The sequence below is a fragment of the Chrysochloris asiatica genome, unplaced genomic scaffold (assembly GCF_000296735.1).
Source record: "Chrysochloris asiatica unplaced genomic scaffold, ChrAsi1.0 scaffold00393, whole genome shotgun sequence".
NCBI lineage: Eukaryota > Metazoa > Chordata > Mammalia > Afrosoricida > Chrysochloridae > Chrysochloris > Chrysochloris asiatica.
In genome coordinates, this window is record NW_006408911.1 from 423,986 (window position 1) to 444,360 (window position 20,375).

The 20,375-nt window shown below is 37.1% G+C and overlaps 1 protein-coding gene across 1 annotated transcript in view; it reads left to right on the top strand.

Moving 5' to 3' along the window:
- Positions 1-20,375, top strand: part of CLASP2 (cytoplasmic linker associated protein 2) — a 251,562-nt gene that overhangs the window by 27,621 nt on the left and 203,566 nt on the right. Inside the window, exon 7 of the mRNA XM_006876589.1 lies at positions 7,945-8,015. Within this exon, the coding sequence (XP_006876651.1) occupies positions 7,945-8,015 (71 nt within the window). The remainder of the gene's footprint in view (positions 1-7,944; positions 8,016-20,375) is intronic.

Here is a 20,375-nt window from a genome sequence, read left to right on the forward strand (position 1 = left end):
TATTCCTTTATATGTGGTTCAGAGTTCTGGGACCATCCCCTGAGCCTGCTTGTTCGGGTATTCTGTGTTGTTGTTGGCGGAGCTCTCTGCGATACGTCCACCCAATCCGCCATCTTGTTTGTTCTCTATCTAAAAGCATTTTTGTGTATACTCTTTTTGGTACACTATTTTGTAACATATTTTGGGTAGAATTTTTGGGTATAAATAGATGTGCTCACCTTTATTTAATACTACCAAATGGTTTTTAAGACTGATTGTGCCCATTTATAGTTCCATCATGCAGTTTTCAAGTTTACATTATTCTACACTTTCATCAGTATTTGGTATTGTTAATATTATGTTTCAGTGCAAGGGATCACTTTTATATGGCCATCCTCATCATGTTCTTGTACTTCCCATTAAATAGTGGGTGTGGCTATGCAGATATGATGCTTGTGGCTCACCAAGGGGGTTGAACAGCTTTCTAAGACTGCCAGTTCGGTTCATGGCACCCTTGTGGGGTAGAACCATGGAAATAAAAGGTATATGTAATCGTAATGAGGTAATTGGTCAGTTTTGCCATTCCTCTAGTGACAACACTTAACAACAACAACTAGGCTTAAAATTAGTTTCTGCCACTAGGATAGAGGATCCAGGAGTAGAATGTGTCCTTTAGACCTGGGGTCCCTATACTGAGAACCTCCTGGACCCGGGAGACAGTTGTAACAGTAGATATGTCATGAGATTGCATGAATTGGCAGAAGAGAAACAATGGCAAGAGAATCAAGAGACTGTTTATTGTTGTTGTTTTTTAATTTATGTTGTTGTTGTTTAGTGCCGTCGAGTCCGTTCCAACTCATAGCGACCCTGTATAGGATTTCCAAGGAGCGACTGGTGAGTTTGAACCTCTGACCCTGAAGTTCAAACCGATCTTGTAATCCAGCGTGTTAACCTGCAGCACCACACCAGGTTTTATAGTTATTTATTCAGTATGTAAGACCACTGTCAGCTGTATATGCATGTTTCAAATATCTTCTCCCACTTGCCTTTTTATTTTTTGATGTCTTTTGGAATCATGAAATTCTTAATTTTAATATAGTTCTCAATTGTGGCCTTTATGACTAGAGATTTTTATGCCTTGTCTTACAAATCCTTGCTTACACTAACAGCATGAAAAAATTCTTCTATGTTAGCATCTTGACGTTTTGTTCACATTTAGATATGTTGTCCTAGAATTAATTTTGTAATTATGCAAGGTAGGGATTTAGATACATTTTCCCCCATATGGATATTCACTTCACTCCCCACCACTTAGTGAAAATATTTTTTTCTGTGCTCTCTGGTTCTAAAGTATCCTCATATGTGTGTAGGATTTTTGGCCTTTTTTTTTTTTCCTTTCTTAATGGATACTTGTAATTTTATTTATTAGAGATGAATCTTTATTTGATTTCTTCCCTCTATCATAAGTAACCTGATAGAGTAATGGTTTATGAACTGTAGCAATTGTTACTTATGTTCTCTGTGGCCTTCCCTCCCCCGCTTCCACCCACAATTGACCAGCTACTTGACAGATGAGGACTGATTCTGAAACTTAGAGCAGTGATAGCTAGTAGGTGAGAAACTGAAGGCTTCCTAACTCATGCTGTTCTTTCTTCTCTGCTATGTTTTTGTCATTCTTTTTACAAATACTTGTCTAACAGGTAGTAAAGAGTGGGAAGAACTCAGGGCAGGTACAATCCCTGGTGAGCTTTGTTTTTTTAAGCATGCAGGCTGTTTTCTATCCTTTCAGCTTATGATCTCATTATTTTATAGGTAATGCTTTTAATCCACAAAATACTAGGCACATTCATATAGAAGAGCTTTAAAATGTTCTATATTTTGATTTAACCTTTTCTTCAGACTATTGATTTAGTTACTGTTTTCTTCTTTCTACTAGCGTGTATTCTGAAGAGATAACTTTATACTTAGTATTACATGCATTTGAAATAATCTTTTTGTTACAGTGATCACATTTTGACTTCAGTTTTCAGAAGGAATAATTTTGCTTTTCAAATGACTCCCATTGTGTTTTCCAAATTTTCTGGTGGATACAGCCCTCTACGGATAAGTTCTGTTTTAACTCACCTCGTTATTTATATCAGAAACATTTTTCTCGATAAAACAAATTCAACCTAAATATAATTCTTAAGGTATTAAATCAAATATTTAATTATATAAAAATAATTTTACCAAGTATTTAAAAAAACAACAACTCTTTAACAGTATGCTATAGACATAAGACTAGACATGTTGGTTAGTAAAGTACAATTAAGAGCCCAGAATCAAACTCTTACGTGGTCAGTTGATTTTCAGCAAGGGTGCCAAGGCCATTCAGCAGGGATAGAATAGCTTTCCAACAAATGGTATTGAGAAAACGGTATACACATGGAAAAGATTGAAGTTGTACCTCTCCCTGCTTCATACTATACACAAAAATAATTGAAAATGGATCATAGATCTAAATATAAGAGTAAAATTGATAAAACTCTTAGAAAGACAAAAGCTTTTAAATCTTTGTGAGTTTAGATTTGTTATTGTTGTTAAGTGCCGTCAATTCAGTTCCAACCCATAATGACCCTGTAGAGAGTTTTCAAAGAGCAGCTGGTGAGCTTGAACCACCAACCTTGAAGTTCAAACCGACTGTGCAGTCTAGCGCAGTAACCCACAGCGCCACACCAGGACTCCGTGACCTTATTAGATCAGGCGGTGTGTTTTATTAAATATGACATTAAAGACATAAACAACCAAAGGGGAAAAAAAAATCAATAAATTTTGCTTCAGCAGAATTAAGAACTCATGCTTTTAGGGTCACTTGAAGTCCTGGTGTAGCACTGTAGGTTAAGTACTGGACTGCTGGCCACAAAGTCAGCAGTTCAAAACTTACAAGCCAGTCCTCGGGAATCCTATGCAGAGTTGCTGAGTTTAAACCAACTCCACAGTACTGAACAGCAGCAACAACATCAAGAAACTAAAATGATAACCCACAGAATGAAAGAAATACTTTGCAAATCATGTGCTTATGAAAAATGTATATGCCAAATATTTAGAGAACTCTTAGAAGCAAACACAGATCAGAATCTCAGTGAGATACCACCTCAGACCTACCAAAAAAAAAAACAAACCAAAACTGCCATTGAGTCGAGTTCAACTCTAAACCACCCTATCTATGTAGGGTTTATGAGGCTTTAAATCGTTATGGGAGCAGAAAGTCTCCTCTTTCTCCTGTGTAGTAGTGGATTTGAACTGCTGACCATGAATTTAGTAATCCAACATGCAATTTCCTATGTCACCAGGGCTCTTAAACTTAAGTCACGAACCAGGATAGCTAAATTTAAAAGACAGACAATAGAAAATACTGGCAAAGATGTATAGAAATTGGAGACTTCATCAATTGCTGGTAGAATGTAAAATGGTGAAGCCACTTTGGAAAGCACTTCTGAAGTTCCTCAAAATGTTTTACATAGATTTACCATATGCCCACACAAAGACCTGTCACAAATGTTTATAAGAGCTTAATTTAAAATAGCCTAAAATGGAATCAGCTTGTATGTCTGTCAACCGAAGAATGGATACATAAAGTTTATATAAAGACAGTAGAGTATTATTGAGCCATAAAAAGGAATAAAGTAGTAGTCTTGTATGCCAGTATAGGATCAGCACTGGACTGCAAACGAAATGGTCAGCAGTTCAAATCCACCAGGTGTTCTTTGAAAGTCATCCTGTACAGGGTTGCTATGAATTGGAACTGACTCGATGGCATTTAACAATAACATATGGTGTGGCGCTATAGGATAAGCACTAGACTGGTAGCCACAAGGTCAGCTGCTCAACCTACCAGCTGTTCCATAAAAACCCTATACAGGGTCACTGAGTCAGAAGCGACTTGATGGCACTTAATAATGTGTTACATATTTATATATGTAGCATGGATGAATCTTTAAAACATTATGCTAAGTGAAAGTATAAAAGAAAGAGTCATAAAAAGTCGCATATTGTATGATTCCATTTGTATGAAAAGCTAGATATGGTGACTCTATAGACAAGAATTAGAATAGTGGTTATCTAAGACTGAGAGTCTTGGTGTGGTGCTCTAGGAGAAGAACTGGACTGTTAACCATAAGTTTGGTAATTCAAACCCACCAGCCACTACTCAGAAACCCTTTATAGGATTGTTAGGAGTTGGAACTGATTCAACTGCCCTTAACAAGAAGACTGGGAGGATTGTGGGAGATAGGGATTGGCTGCTGATGGGATTTCTGTGTGAATTGATAAAAATGTTTTAAAATTAGTAATGGTGATAGTTGCACAGCTATTTGAATACATTAAAAACCATCAAGCTCTGGTAGCCTAGTGATTATGAATTGGGCTGCTAACCTCAAGGTCAGCAGCTTGAAACTACCAGCTGATCCACGGGAGAAAGATGAGGCATTCTGCTCCTGTAAAGATTTACAGCCTCGGAAACACTCTACAGGGTCGCTGTGAGTCAGAACCAACTCCACCGTACACCACCATAATCATTCAGTTGTAGATTTTAAAGATTATATGATTTGTGAATCGTTGTTTTTGGTATTAGGTACCATAACAACCCAGTGACCAACAGAACAAAACACTGCCAGGTTCTGCGCAAGCCTCAAAATCATTCTGACACTTTGAACCCATTGCTGCTGCCATTATACCAATCCATCTTGTTTGGGATCTTCCTTGTTTTCACTGACCCTTCACATTTCCAAGCAAGATGTCCTTCTTTAGGGACTGATTCCTCCTGATAATATGTCTAGAGTATGAGAGACAAAGTCTGGCCATCCTGGCTTGCAAGGAGCATTCTGGCTGTACTTCTTCCAACCCAGATTTGTTTGTTCTTAGGGCAGTCCATGGTAATTTCAATATTCTCCTCCAACACCAGCTGGATTATATGAAGAAAAACATGACATCAAAATTGGAGGAAACTCAATAACAACTTGTGATTTGCAGACAATACAGCGTTCCCCAAGTGAAGAAGTCATAAGATGATATATTGGAAAGTAAAAGAAAAGCAAATTAAAAAGCAGTATTGTCAATGTGTTCCTAGTTTGATCTAAGGACTACACAATGATTTAAAAGAAAGGAAAGTTAAATTGTCTAGATGTTGTTGTTCTTAGGTGCCATCAAGTCGATACCGACTCATAGTAGCCCTATGCACAACAGAACAAAACACTGTCCAGTCCTGGGCCAACCTTACAGTTGTTGCCATGCTTGAGCCCATTGATGCTGCCACTTTGCCAATCCATCTCGCTGGGGGGTCTTCCTCTTTTTCTCTGACCCTCTACTCTACCAAACATTATATCCTTCTCTATGGTCCCTCCTGACAATATGTCCAAAGTACGAGAGACGAAGTTTGGCCATCCTGGCCTCCAAGGAGCACTCTGGCTGCACTTCTTCCAACACAGATCTGTTCTTTTGGCATCCCTTGGCACTTGGAATATTCTCCAACACCATAACTCAAATGCATCAATTCTTTTATGTTCTTCCTTACTCACTGTCCAGCTTTCACATGCATGTGAAGTTATTGAAAATACCATGGCTTGGATCAGGCACACCTTGTCTTCAAGCTGACATCTTTGCTCTTCAACACTTTAAAAAGGTCTTGTGTAGCCGATTGGCCTAATGCAATATGTTGTTTGATTTCTTGACTGCTGCTTCCATGAACATTGATAGTTGATCCAAGAAGAATGAAGTCCTTGACAACGTCAGTCTTTTCTCTGTTGATAAGAATGTTGTTTATTGGTCCATTGGTGAGGATTTTTGTTTTCTTTACATTGAGATGCAGTCCATACCGAAGGCTGTGCTCTTTGATCTTTGTCAGTAAGTATTTTAAGTCTTCTTCACTTTCAGCAAGCAAGGTTGTATCTTCTGCATATCGTAGGTTGTTAGATGAGTCTTCCTCGAATCCTGATGCCACAATTTTCTTCGTATAACTCAGCATCTTGAATTATTTGTTCAGCATACAATTTGAGTAAGTATGGTGAAAAAATACAACCCTGTGACGTACCTTTCTTAATTTTAAACCATTCAGTGTGTCCATGTTCTGTTCAAACAACTGCTTCTTGGTCCGTGTACAGAATCCTCATGAGCACAATTAAGTGTTCCAGAATGCTCATACTTTACAATGTTATCCATAGCTTGTTATGATCCACACAATCACAAGCCTTCACGTAGTCAATAAAGCACACGCAAACGTCTTTCTGGTAGTCTGCTTTCAACCAAGATCTATCAGACATCAGCAGTAATAATATCGTTTGTTCCATATCCTCTTCTGAATCCGGCTGACTTGAACCTCTGGAAGTTCTCTGTCAATGTATGCTTGCAGTTGTTTCTGTATTACCTTTAGTAAAACTGTACTCACATGGGATATCAAAGATAGTCTGATGATTTCCACTTTCCGTTGGGTTACCTCTCTTTGGAATGGGCACAAATACGGATCTCTTCTAATCAGTTGGCCAGACAGTTGTCTTCCAAATTTCTTGTCATAGTTGAGTGAGCGCCTCCAGTGCTGCCTCACTTCCTTGAAAGATTTCAAGCTTACATCTGTTTCTCTTCATTTTGAGTTGTGCCTCATCTACAAATGAAGGTCCTGTGGTCTTTACTCCATTCGTGTCATCATGGTTAACTCTACTTTGAGGAGGCAGCTCTTTTCCAGTTGGAGTGTCTTCCAACCTGAGGGGCTCATCATTTTCTTGGCACTGTATCTGGCAGTGTTTCTCTGCTATTTGTAAAGTTTTCAGTAGCTAAATATTCAGAAGTAGTTTGTCACTCCTTCTTCCTAGGCTGTCTTCTTCTGGAAGCTCATCTGAAACCTGCCCACCATGGGTGACCCTGCTGGTATTTAAAATAACTGTGGCATAGCTTTCAGAATCAGCAACTCACAAGTCTCACCACAGATGAGTGGTGGGTCTAGATGTTAGAATTGTGTATTTTCTCTTTTTTCGTATTTATACTGTCTCATTTTCTTTTATAATGAGTGCATTTTTTTTTTGTCTTTTTATCTTTTAAGCTTTTTTTGGTGAGTTGAGTGAATGAAGGTGTAAAGGGCATGTATCAGTTTTACGTTCAGCAAATGATTACAGTGATTACAATCCACTCCATGTACCCTTAACCAACAGTATTTACCTCTTTTTTTTTTTTTTTTTTGAGTGTGCATTGCTTTTGTAATAAACATGTTTTAACTTTAAAAAAAAGTGACAGCAGAAGTGTAGAAAGAGTAATTACCCTGGATGTAAAATTAGAAGTGTTATTGGAATTGGTGTTGTATGAAAATAGTCAGGCTAATAGAAATAGTAATGTGTCAGCATTGTTTAAGTTTCCTGGTATTTTATATTTTAGTGTTTTTATGTTTGTGTTAAGATTCCTTAGCATGAATTTTATGTGCTTGTAAAGATGTTTTGGTGGTGGAGTAGATTTATTGTAAGGTTAGAACTAGACTATTTTTGATGGGATTAGAGGAAGAATTTTCTTAGAAACACATGAAACTGCTTTGCATAAGAGTTATCATTTTATAAACGTACCTCTTGGTATATGGAGTGCTACTGGTACTTAGGAGTCCTGGTGTGGTGCTGTGGGTTAATGCATCAGACTGCAAAGCCGTTTGAACTATAAGGTCGGTGGTTCACACTCATCAGCTGCTCCTCGGAAACCCTATACAGGGTTGCTATGGGTCAGAATCGACTCCACGAGACTTAACAACAACAATGCTACTTAGCTTTCCTCAACTATAGAGAGATGAATTTTGTATGTCCTCTCAGTAAATCAATTAATTGTAAAATAGAGTATAGAAAATCACATGAAGGCCCCAGGATTGTTTTTTCTAAGGGAGATGGTGAAGGAAATTGTTTCTATTTAATCTGCATGTAAAAACAAACAAACAAACAAGAATTTATTCTTTATTCCCAGATTAGAAATGATATTTGCCAAATTTGATGAAGTACAAAATTCAGGCGGTATGATTTTGAATGTCTACAAAGGTAAGAGTAATTAAGTTATTCCAGTACTCGAACAAAGTTTTAAACACTAAAATGTTTCAAGTCAACTAATATATCACTGTAGAAGAGTTGGTTTCATAACTTTAAATTTTAATTGGATTACAATAATAGTTTTTCCATCCTGTTGATCATTACCTAGCATATGGCTCTTTGGAGTAAGTGAAAATTTAATTATAGGTCACTTGTGTAAAATGATACTGGGTTTTTACTTTGTGTGAGTGTGTTTGTTATGTGTGTGTTTCTGTCTTTTGGGTTGAAGGTATGATAACCCTCTTGGCCTATATGGTCCATTTTAAAAAATTTTGTCTTTTTAATTCCCAGAGTAATTGTGGTGCTTAGTTGTGTCTCATGAGAATTATGGGATTGGTGGACTCTGTTAGGGAGACTGTCAGTGATGATACTGGTGATCAGATACATAAACATAGAAACTTCATCAGCATTATCATCTTTGGCTTCTTAATCCATATGAGACCAAATTGGAATTTGGGGAGACTTGGGATTAGTATCTGGCATTTATTTTATATTTTGTGGTTGCCCTCCTTTTTGTAAAGTTACTACATTGTTTTTAGTTTTATTGGATAGCATTTGCTATTCAATTTTAAGGAGATCTGGTAGGCACAGTGGTTACAAGTCCTGTTAATAACCCTCAAGGTTAGCAGTTCGATACTACCAGCTGTCCCGCCAGAGAAAGATGAAGCTTTCTGCTCCCGTAAAGACTTATAGCCTTGGAAACCCTATACAGTGTCGCTAAGTCAGAACCGATGCCACGGCCTACCATCACCACCCGAATAAATTTTAATTGGCAAGATGTGTGAAGAGTATATGCTATCTCCAAAAATAGTATAGGCGGTTTTTCATCTTGGAAAGTAGTTTCATATGAAAAAGAATGTGATTAAATTGGAAATATAAATGATGTTGCAGGATTTGGTGTGTGACCTGTGGTGTCAAATAATAGGGAAACTGTTTAGTAATATGATATAGTTATTTTTCTCTGGGTGAAACCAAGGCTTAGCTTAGTTGGCATGAGAATTTAGTGTTACAGAGATTGGGTCTGCCCTAATCTAAATTTAGTTCTGAAAGCATAAATTGACTTCAGTGCTACCAGTCAGTCTTCACCCTGACTGCCAGCTGCTTCTCACTTCTCTTCTCTGAATAAAGGTGTTTTAAGTATCTTATCCTTATTTTTCAAGTAGCTACCTCTGTCCATTTCCATAGAAACTGGAAATAACAGGAAGAACAGAGTAGTTAAAATTCCCTGAAGTAAAATTTGTATGTTTTTATAACAATATACACTCTCATTTTGTGTATCTATGTAATTAAAACTCTAATGAAAAAAGTATACTTTTTATATACTTTTATTATAAATTTTAAGATACTGTTTGGATATAGTTTATTTTTCAAGCACTTTTATTTTTGTAGTTTGTGATCTTCTAAGTAGAGTCTTTTTTGTATCCTATTCTTTCAGCTCCCCTTTCTTTTTCTCTTTTTTTTTGTATACTCTTGAAGAGGGACTTTTGAGATTACACTGGAGATTATAATGTGACTATGCAAGTATCGTCGGTTCTGGAAGTTTGTTTTATAGTAAGTATATTGAGACATACAGAAATTGGACGATATTTTTGATGCTGTCATTGAAAAATTCTCGTGAATTCGTTAGCAGAGAAGAATTGTTGTTAAGTGCCTTTGAGTCGGTTCCGATTCATAGTGACCCTGTATTGGGTTTCTGAGGAACAGCTGGTGAGTCTAAACTGGTGAGTTTGCAGTTCAAACCGACCTTGCAGTCCATTCCTTCTCCTACAGCACCACAAAAGAAGGAAGATTGCCCATTATGTTGACAGGTCTTAGGGCCCAAACATTTGACCTTTCATTTTCCCTGTCTCCATTCATTTGTTCATTCATATTCTTTCCTTTTTTGTCTCTCCTTAACCCCTATTAGTGGTCTCATCCACTCAACTATTTGCTAATGACTCTTAAATATGTTCTAACCTTGACTCATCATTTCCTAATTCTCTAGATTTGGTAGCCTGTGGTCTCAGTGACATTTACATTTGGATGCTTAATAGGTATCTCAGGCTTAACATGTCTAAAAGTGAAGCTCTGTTGTCTCTTACTCCCCAGATCTGTTCCTCTTCTAGCCTTATCCGCTATTCACTTAGGCTAGAAAGCAGGAGTCATTTTTGATCACCCATTCTAACTAATGAGCCTTTTCTACTTCAGAAATACTGATAAACCCCAAATTTACATATGCTTCCCATCTCTCTGCTAATACCCTACTCTCGTTGCCATTTACTTTTACCTGGACTATTGCTTAGCCTTCTGCTCCATGTTTGTTCCCCTGTAATACATTATCTTCCCAGAAAGTGAATAAACTTAAAAATGTAAATTAGATCATGTCATAACAATGAAGAAAACAGTTAAAGTTGCTGCCCTCAAGGAACCAACATTCTAGTGAGGAAGATAAATTGTAAATAAGTAAACAAATGGGTAAGCTGGGTGATTCTAGTTGGAGTCCTGGTGTGGTGCTGTGGGCTAATGCACTGGATTGCAAAATTGGTTTGAACTACAAGGTCAGCGTTTTTAAGCTCAACAGCTGCTCTTCAGAAATTGTATACAGGGTTGCTACAGGTCAGAACGAACTCATTGGCACTTAACCACAACAATAGTTGGTAATGGAGGAAATCCATCTATTCCTTGTTTATTGTTGTTGTTAAGTGCCGTTGTTGAGTCCGCTTCTACTCATAGGAACCCTGTATAAGATTTCTGAGGAGTGACTGATGAGTTCAAACTGCCAGCCTTTCAGTAGAAACTGACCTTATGGTTGAGTGCTTATCTCACACTAGTAGAAACTGACCTTATGGTTGAGTGCTTATCTCACACTACCACACCGACTTCACAGCCCACAACCACCACCACTACCAGTTGTCCATCTAAACTCTTCCACCTGGATCACTAGGCCATCATATTGTGGTTCCTCCTCACTTCGCCAAGTATATACCATTCATGGCCACCCATTTTCCTCATCTTTACTAGGCTCTCGCCACCCCTGATCTCCCTTCTGTTCTTTAAACATGCCATGCCCTTTTCCACCTCTAGGCTTTATGGTCACTGTTTTTCCTCTACCATAACATTTGAACTCTTACTGTTGTTGCTTGTAAGTGCTATCGAGTTGATTCTGAATCACAGTGACCCTGTATAGTGTTACCAAGGCTATAAATCTTTATTCGAATAGAAAGCCTGGTGGACTTGAACTACTAACCTTGCAGTTAGCAGTGCAACACATAAACCACTACGCCACCAGGTCTGCAGTGGGAATAAGAAATTCATGAAGGGTTTTAGCCAGGAGAGGGATGTAGTGAGTGGGAGTGGAACAGTCTTAACAGTTTCATCTAATTTACATTTCCAATTCTTTATTCTACCAATTCTCCACTTAAGTTTTGGTGCAAATCTTTCACATCACTTACCTTTTTTCATAATTGCCAAATTTATAGTCTTTTGATCTAAGTTCTGACTGAACTCCTTAACTTGACTTTCTAGAGCAGTGGTTCAGCATGTTCAGGAACACATACGATTTGAACATAACCATTTCGTTTAGGAATAATGAGAAATGCAATACAGTTTTTTGTCTTGAGGGTTTTTCAAGCCTGACTTTTTAGTTCACTTATAACAAAGTAAGTTAGGAAGAATCCTTAAATACAGTGGAATCAGCTCTGCAATGAGAAGGAAACTGAATTTATATTTCATCAGACAGTGGTTCCGCCAGCCCTGTAGGAAGGAAAAGACTGAAAGCTGTAGTCCCCCTGTGACCATGCCAGTGTCTGTTGTCCTCATGGTGCCTTCCAGACAGTCGCCTACACTAACCAAGATGCAAACACCAGCAGTGCTGGTGGCTGTGACTGCAAATCTTTTTTTTTTCTTCTTTTCACTGTGAAAAAACTATGCATAACTGATTTGTGCGTGTGCATGTAGGATCAAGACCTAGTGCAATCTTGGCATGTAATCATTGTAAAATGTTTTCCAGCTTCCCTCTCTGAAACAGTTGCTAGGAAAAGAATTGCTCTTGGAGGGTGACAATAAAATAAAATGTGAAAATTAGGCTTTGAAATTACCTTGATATTTAACTTACCTCAGAGGGAATAAGGCAATGCTGGAGGCTAGTTTTGTGTAATGTTTTTTTTGTGAAAGGCAAAGTGGCTCTTTTAATGGGTTGACTTGGAAACCTATCTGTTTTGATCCCAGCGCCTTCTCAGAGCTTGACAATGTGTACTGATGGTTGTGCAGCTTGGATGGAGGGTGTTCTTCCCCCCTGCAGCTGCGCACTGGCTAGGTTCTGGCTCCCCTAGAAGCAAGCTTTGTTCCGAATGGCCCTTCTGTCCACACACAGAGCAGCCTTTGATGGGCTGCCTTTGACGTGATTTGTTTACGGCAGCCAGAAATGCTTCCTGCATAATGAGAGCAGTAAATCATGGAAACTGGGCTATTCCTGTTTGTGCACTTCTAGCAATCTTCTGTTGTAAATATTGAAAGGTAATGACAAAGAGATGAAAATCTTTTTTAAAAGGCGCAAATCAGCTAATTCATCAGATCATGTGATTGCTAGTGATTACATGGATATCTTTAGGGAAGCAGAAAATGATTGCTGAACACATGCCTTGTGTTTTGATGACTGCATTAAAAGTCCCCCCCGTGGGATGGCATTTATTTGCTCCAGAGCTTTTCTTACATTAAATTTCGGACACCCAGTATAAGAAGAGACTTTATAACTCGTATCTAACAACATATGTGCAGATAAAGGATAATCTTGGTCAAGCCCTGCAAGGCTCTGCTGAATAAAGGAGGGTTTTCAGCAAGACCCCAGACTTTTATTTTGAAGTGGAGTAGCAGCTGTTGGCTATTGCGGTGCAGAGCTGCAGAGCGGCCTGGGTCACACAGTGCTCTGGGTGTCTGCAGGCTGCAGGCCGAGCCCAGTGGCGCAGGCACTGAGCTGCACTTATTTGCTGTGCTGTTTGACCTCTTGGTTTGAGAGAGCTCCCTGGACCATCTGAATGGCTATGGGAGATGGTGAGTACGATATATTTTTCGTCTTTTGCCTTTGTTAGACACTTCCTTTTAAGATGACGATCATTTGCTGTGTAAGAAATAGATACCTTCCTGAAGAATGAAGGACACTTTTGTGTGTGTGTGTGTGTACACTCTTATATGCATGTATGCACGTGTGTGCTTACTTGTCATTTGATATCTTTTCCACCTGATATGTCAGAATTTGGAAAATCTAAGGTGATAATTTACCTTATAACCAAACCAAGCTCTTAGTCTTTGGTGGTAGACAGATGAGATATTTGAAGAAATGTGTAATATATGCAAAAGCTTTGAAGTGAGAACATGGCCTTTGGAAGAATGACAGGAAAATTTGGTTAACTAGCTTAACATCTTTCCTGTGTATTTGATACCTGGTAGAATTCTGTGGTAATCAAATATTGAAAGAAGCCAAATGGTTTACTATGGACACTATTTTAATTAATATGTTTGTTGATTTGTCTGTGTCCCTAGTAAATTGTTCTCTAAATAATATTTAGCCTATTTAAAAATCTATAGAGGTTATAATTTGATTAAAAATTGATTTTACCACTGCTTTATTGTCATAAGGATACTTTTTAAACCATGTATTTCTATAGTTTTCAATATCACTTTTATATGTACTTAGTATACATGAACTCTTCAGGTACAAATAACTCCTGTAAAGTGTACACAGAGTATTTTCATATTTCCATTACACAGATCAGGAAACTGAAGCTGGCTGAGATTTTATGTCCCTGATCCAGACCCAGAGAACAAACCAGAACCCACATCTAGAGCCCCAAGTGTGTATTTGGTATTGTCTTTCATGATACTTGGTACCTGAGCTTTTTTTTTTTTTCAATCTCCCCTTACTATTAAACCTTCTGTTAAGATGCTTAGAGGTATATACTTCATAATTGCATTAACACCAGAGATGTATTTAAGATGAATTTGAGGTTCTTCCAAATGTTTTGTCTATCTTTTCGCTAGTTTCTTAACGAAGACTGGTCTGTATTTAGGGTATTAACTGTTTGAGCCTTCCTTAAGACTCTATAATGGCCTCTTTTCTCTAAGGAGTTTTATCCCCACAGGGTTATGAGGAATAAGATGCAAACTCACAAAATGATGGTATTGTAAACAGTCATTTAAATTATTAAGTACAGTTACATTGAAATATGTTAGTAAATTTGGTTTTGTATATTGCTATACTTTATTCCAAGAATTTATATAATTGTCTTGTATGACTTTATAGAAATGAATAAGATTATAATTTTAACTACTACTTTTTTAAGGCAGAAGCCATTAAAATTAAGTTCTCATATTAAGGGAAGTTTCTTTTTCTTTTCTCTTTTTGTTTTGTTGTTGTTGTTAAAATCTTAATTTGCAGGCAACTTTATTATTTGGTTTGAGCCATAGCCAATTTATTTTCTTCCTTAAACATTACAGGTTAAACAGCTATCAATGCCTATTTACTTAGTTTTCTTTTCCAAATTATTTAGAAATGTATTGATTTAAAGAGAAAGGTAACTTCTTATAAAGCTTAAACGTTAACCTTTCTCCCATTCTCTTCTTTAAAATGGAAATATTTTTGTTGATAACGAAAGCAAAATACCTTTATAACAAATAAAATATCTAAAAATACAGATAACTATAATTACAGTGTATCTTAGTATTTGAAGTTCTTAATAGTACATACTGATCTGCAGATTAATCACTCTCAACATACAGTATACATGCATCAACCAACACTATGCCAGAATCATATAAGAATATATGACATAAATGAAATATGCTTTTCCTAACCTGTGCTGGTTTTGTTTTTTTCCCCCCAAAAATTGAAACAGTGAAGACAAATTAAAAACTCTCTTAAAACCACTTCTAACACCCAACCTCAAATATAAATACAAAAATAAAAAATAAATATCTTTTACTGTACCTTTACATACATTTTGTTGTTTTAAGTGCCGTCGAGTCGATTCCAACTTGTAGCGACCCTGTGTAGGGTTTCCTAGGAGCAGCTGGTAAGCTTGAACCTCCGACCTTGCAGTTCAAACGGCTTTGCAGTCTGGTACATTAACCCACAGCGCCATACCAGGACTCCTTACATACATACATGCATACAAAACACCAAAATAAATCATTTTGTTTTGACTGTATTTGTATAAATGATGGCATTCTAAACTTATTTTTCCCATCTACTTTTTCTACTCGGTATGGCATGGAGTTTTTTTTTTTTTTAATGCTATCGTGTATAAATTAGCCTTACTTGAATGTGCTGTAGACATTTCTTTTTTGATGGAATTTTTTATTGTTTGCCACATACAATTTTATTAAATGATTATGAAGTAAATATCTTTGAACTAATTGGGTGTGTCTGTGTGCGTTCACACAAGCACACAGGCACACATGTGTATCTCTTAAAACAGGCTAGATGTAGAGTTTCTGCTTCAAGTTTGTATTCATTTTGAATTGTGTTGTTGTTATATGTCATTGAGTTGATATTGACTTATCGCTACCCTTTATCTTAACTGTTGCTAACATGTTCCCCAAAGGCTTTTTACATTCCCACCAGAAGTTACTGCTCTCCTTCATTTTTTCAAGTTTTGGTTATTATTAATCTGTTAAATTTTGCCTATGAGATGTGTACAAAATATCATTCTTTTGAAAACATCACTACTTTTCTGATGTTTGATCATCTTCCTGTGTTTGGTTATTTTTTATTTACTTATTTGTTGTTTGCTTTTTAAGTTTCCTTGGATAACTTTTTGGTTGGTTGACATTGGTTATTTATATCTGCTCATTATATATTCTTATTAGCTTATTATCAAAATAGGCTTATAAATAACATAACTTCAGGGCCATATGAACTGGATTTGTGAAATGGCCAAATTTGAATTTGTGAGCAACAAATATAGTGACTATCAGTTGAGTTTTGGGAAATGCTTTTCTGTTTTGTTGTCTTCATTCTTACCCAAATATATGAAAACAAACAGCAGATAATTGTGTAGGCGCTCTGGGCACTCAATCCAGATAGAGTTAAAAACCTGTAGGATTAGTATGTAGTGCTGAGCCCTGTAATCTGCCTCAGAAGTGCATGAGAGGAATTTGGCCTTTTGTTGTTGTGCTACAGATGGATAGGGAAAGAAATGTGGTTTTATAAAAGACTGTTTTCAGACTTTTAACATTTCAATACAGTAAACTATTACAAACATTAGTCTTTAAAAAAATCTATATATGTGAGTGATCACAGAACTCAGTCATCGTTCTGGGACCCTTAGGTTTCTGGGTCTACTCTAGACTTAGATGCACTGGTTTAGGGAATATGGAACAACAACAAGAAATTAATTCTGAATAGAACTCTTTTCTTCCATATCCTTTAATATTCTGTAGATATTTTAAGATTGGTAAATTTAAATCACTAAAAGAAAGTAACCCTTTGACGCACTGGCAAAATTTAAATTAATAGTGCAAACTTTTCTTGTAAGAGCACTGATAAGAAAAAGAAGTGTTTCTGTGAGGAGAAAAAGTAAATTACAAGGAACAGAAATTTTGGAAATTTAGACAAATACAAGCACTAAGCAGTAATCACTAAGACTGAAAATGGACAGTTACCAAAATAAAGCAACCTGTTGTCTTTGTTGTTAGATGCTGTTGAATTGGTTCTGACTCATAGCGACTCTTAGGTACAACAGAATGAAATACTGCCTGGTCCTGTGCCTGTGTCACATCCTGGCTATGTTTGCGTCCATTGTTGCAGCCACTGTGTCATTCTGTCTTGTTGAAGATGTTTCCCTTTTTTTGCTGACCTTCTACTTTTCCAAGCACAGTGTTTTTTGCCAGGGTTCTGATAACATGTCTGAAGCATGTGAGACGAAGCTTGCTGTCCTCACTTCCAAGGAACATTCTGTTGTACTACTTCTAAGACAGTTTTGTTCATTCTTCTGGTATATTCAGTATCCTTCGCTAACACTGTAATTCAAATGCATAAACTTTTCTTCAGTCTTCCTTTTTCATTACCTAGCTTTTACATGTCCTATATGAAGTGATTAAAAATGCTATATATGGCTTGAGTGAAGAACACCTTAGTCCTCAAACTGACATCTTTGCTTTTTTTTTTTTTTAACACTTTAAAGAGATGTTTTGCAGATTTGCCCAGTGCAATAAACCATCTGATTTCCGGACTACAGTTTCCTTGGGTGTTGATTGTGGATCCAAATAAAACAAAATCTTGACATTTTTCATCTTTTTTCTGTTTATCTTAACATTGCTTATTGGCCCATTTGTAAGGATTTTATTTTCTTTACTTTGAGTTGTAATCCCTACTCAAGGTTGGAGTTTTTAGTGCTTCAGGTCCTCTTTGTCAGCAAGCAAGTTTGTGTCATGTGAATATTGCAGGTTGCTAGTGAACATTCTTCCAATTCTGATGCCACATCCTTCATCTAGTCCAGTTTTTATTATTTGCTCAGTATACAGATTAAATAAGTATGATGAGAAGATACAATCCTGGTTTTGAAACAGATAGTATCTCTGTGCCTCAATTCAGCATGAGCACAGTTAAGTAGTCTTATAATTCCCATTCTTTGCAATGTTACTTGTAGTTTTTTATGGTTCACATGATCAAATGCCTTAGCCTAGTCAATAAAACACAGGTAGACATCTTTCTGGTTTTCTGCTTTCAGTCAAGAGCTGTCTGACACCGGCAATGATATTCCACTTTTATGACCTCTTCTGAATCTGGCTTGAATTTCTGGCAATTCCTTATTGATATATTGCTGCAACCATTTTTGAATTATCAACAAAATTTTACTTGCATGTGATATTAATGATATTGTTTGATAATTTCTGGTTTCTGTTGGATCAATTTTCTTTGGAATGGGCACAAATATAGATCTCTTCCAATCTGTTGGTCAGTCTTCCAAATTTTTTGGCATAGACATGTGAGCATTTTCCAGAATTTGCATCCATTTGTTAAATTATTTTATTTAGTTGTTTCAGGTTGAGAAATGCTGAGTGTATTCTTCCCTTCAGATTTTCTAATTCTAGGTCTTTGCACATTTCATTTCAATACTTCCTTTGTCTTCTCAAGTCTTTTTTGTTGTTGTTATTGTTGCCTGTTGTCTTTATTTATTTTAAGGTTTTTATTGTGTATTGAGTGAAAGTTTACAGGGCATATCATCAGTTTTACATTCAACAAATCATACACCTTGTTTCATTACTATGATTATAATCCCCTCCATGTACCATCAGTTAACAGTATTTCTCTTTATTCACTTAAGTTTTCTTTTTTTTTTTTTAAACACTCAGGCATATATAATAATTGACACCATCGAAGGACACATTCTGCAAGTCTGCCTCCTGGCCACCAGCTCTTAGTGTCTCTCTTCCCAAGAAACTAGAGTCCTCGGCTGCTCCCTCTCTCCATGTCCCAATCTCTGCCTCCATCTCTAGTATCGCTGCTTCTCTGGATAAGGTCTCACATTCTGCTTGCGTTCTTCTCCCTTGAAGGTCCTAGAGTCCTCTGTTTCTAGACTGTAAGGTTAACTACTCTCCTCTTTTTGTTACAAAACTTATACCTATAATTGTGACAGTCGTAGTTAGTCATGATAACAGTTGTTGGTGTTATGTGCCATGGAGTCGGTTCCGACTTACAGCAACCCTCTATAGGGTTTCCGAGGCTGTAAATCTTTATGAGCAGAAAGCCTCATCGTTTTCCCATGGAACAGCTGTTAGTTTCGAACTGCTGACCTTGAGGTTCGCAGCCCAATACGTAACCACTACACTACCAGATAACAATTGTTGTTAAGTGCCGTCGAATTGGTTCCAACCCATAACGACCCTATATAGGATTTCTGAGGAGTGACTGGTGAGTTTGAACTGCCAACCCTGCAGTTCAAACGGCTTTGCAGTCTGGTGCATTAATCCACAGCACCATACCAGGACTCCAGATAGCAATCACTCACTACTAAATCATAAAAATCTTATCCACATCTCTTTTAACCAAACTCATCTAGACAAGATGAAAACTGTTCAGCGGTGACTCTTTCTTCCCCCACACACTGTTAAACTAAGCTCCCCCTTGATACCTTTTAAGCCAGTCACTTCGTGCCTTTATCAACCCCTCATTTTCGGTAGCCAGTGTCTAAGTTGCCTGTCCTTATCTACCCTGTGTAGCAGAGGAAATAGCATTGATACTTGATGTGAAGACTCCTTCCCTCTCTGTTGGTATTTAGAGTTACTACCTCCATGAGTATAGGTCAAGTTCATCAGATTGTAACAATTTACAATCGTTTCCTTTGTCAAAAATTGTTTGTTTTTATCTTCCTCTAGTTGAATTCTGATTATCAAGCTATGGAGTCTAGGTCAAGGGGTTCTCAAGTCTCTTTGAAATCTTTTTTTCGATCTCGTGCTTTATTTATTTCATTTTCTTTGTCGACTCTATGTTCAAGAACAAGTTTCAGGGTCTTTTCTAACATCCTAGATGTTTTTATCCTTTCCTATCTTTTTAATGACCCTTTGCTTTCTTCATGTATGATGTCCTTCCGCTACTTGTCTTATATTTGGTCATTCATGTTCATTGTGCCAAACCGTTTTGTGTATGTGTGTGTGGTTTGGGTGAATATTTATAGAGCAAATTAGTTTCTCACTGACCAATTGAGACACATTTTGTTTTATGACATTAGTTGCAATCCTCTCAGTATAGTAGTACTGTTCCATTACCTTCTGGGTTCTCCTGTTTCCATTGGTTCTTCTTTCCTGACCCTTCTTACTCTTTGTTTGAACTTTGTTTCAGAGCACATGTTGGCCTTTTGGTCTTCCGTTTGATTGTTCCTTCCATATGTTTTTGTTCACTTTGTAGGCTTCTCTGTTGTTCAGCTTAAAAGAGATCTCTTGAAATGGGTTCAGTCCTGGGTTTTAAGGGTGTTTAAAGATTTGTACCTGTACAGGGTCACTATGAGTTGGAGCCAACTCCATGGCACATAACAACAACAAAAACAAGGGCCATAATCTTGGGGGTTCCACCAGTTTCTATCAGACCATTAAACATTGTCTTTTTTATTATGTTGAATTTTGGTCTGTGCTTTTTCCTCCCTCTGTCCACTTCTGTATATCGTGATCCCAATAAAAACAGTTGGTTCAAATATATTTTTGAGATGGTCTCTAAATTCAGGGAAGGTTGTTGTCAGTGTTAAGTGCTGTTGAGTCACTTCCAACTCTTAGTGACTCTGTATAGGGCTTCTGAGGAGTGGCTGGTGGGTTTGAACCTCCATCCTTGCTGTTAGCACCCCA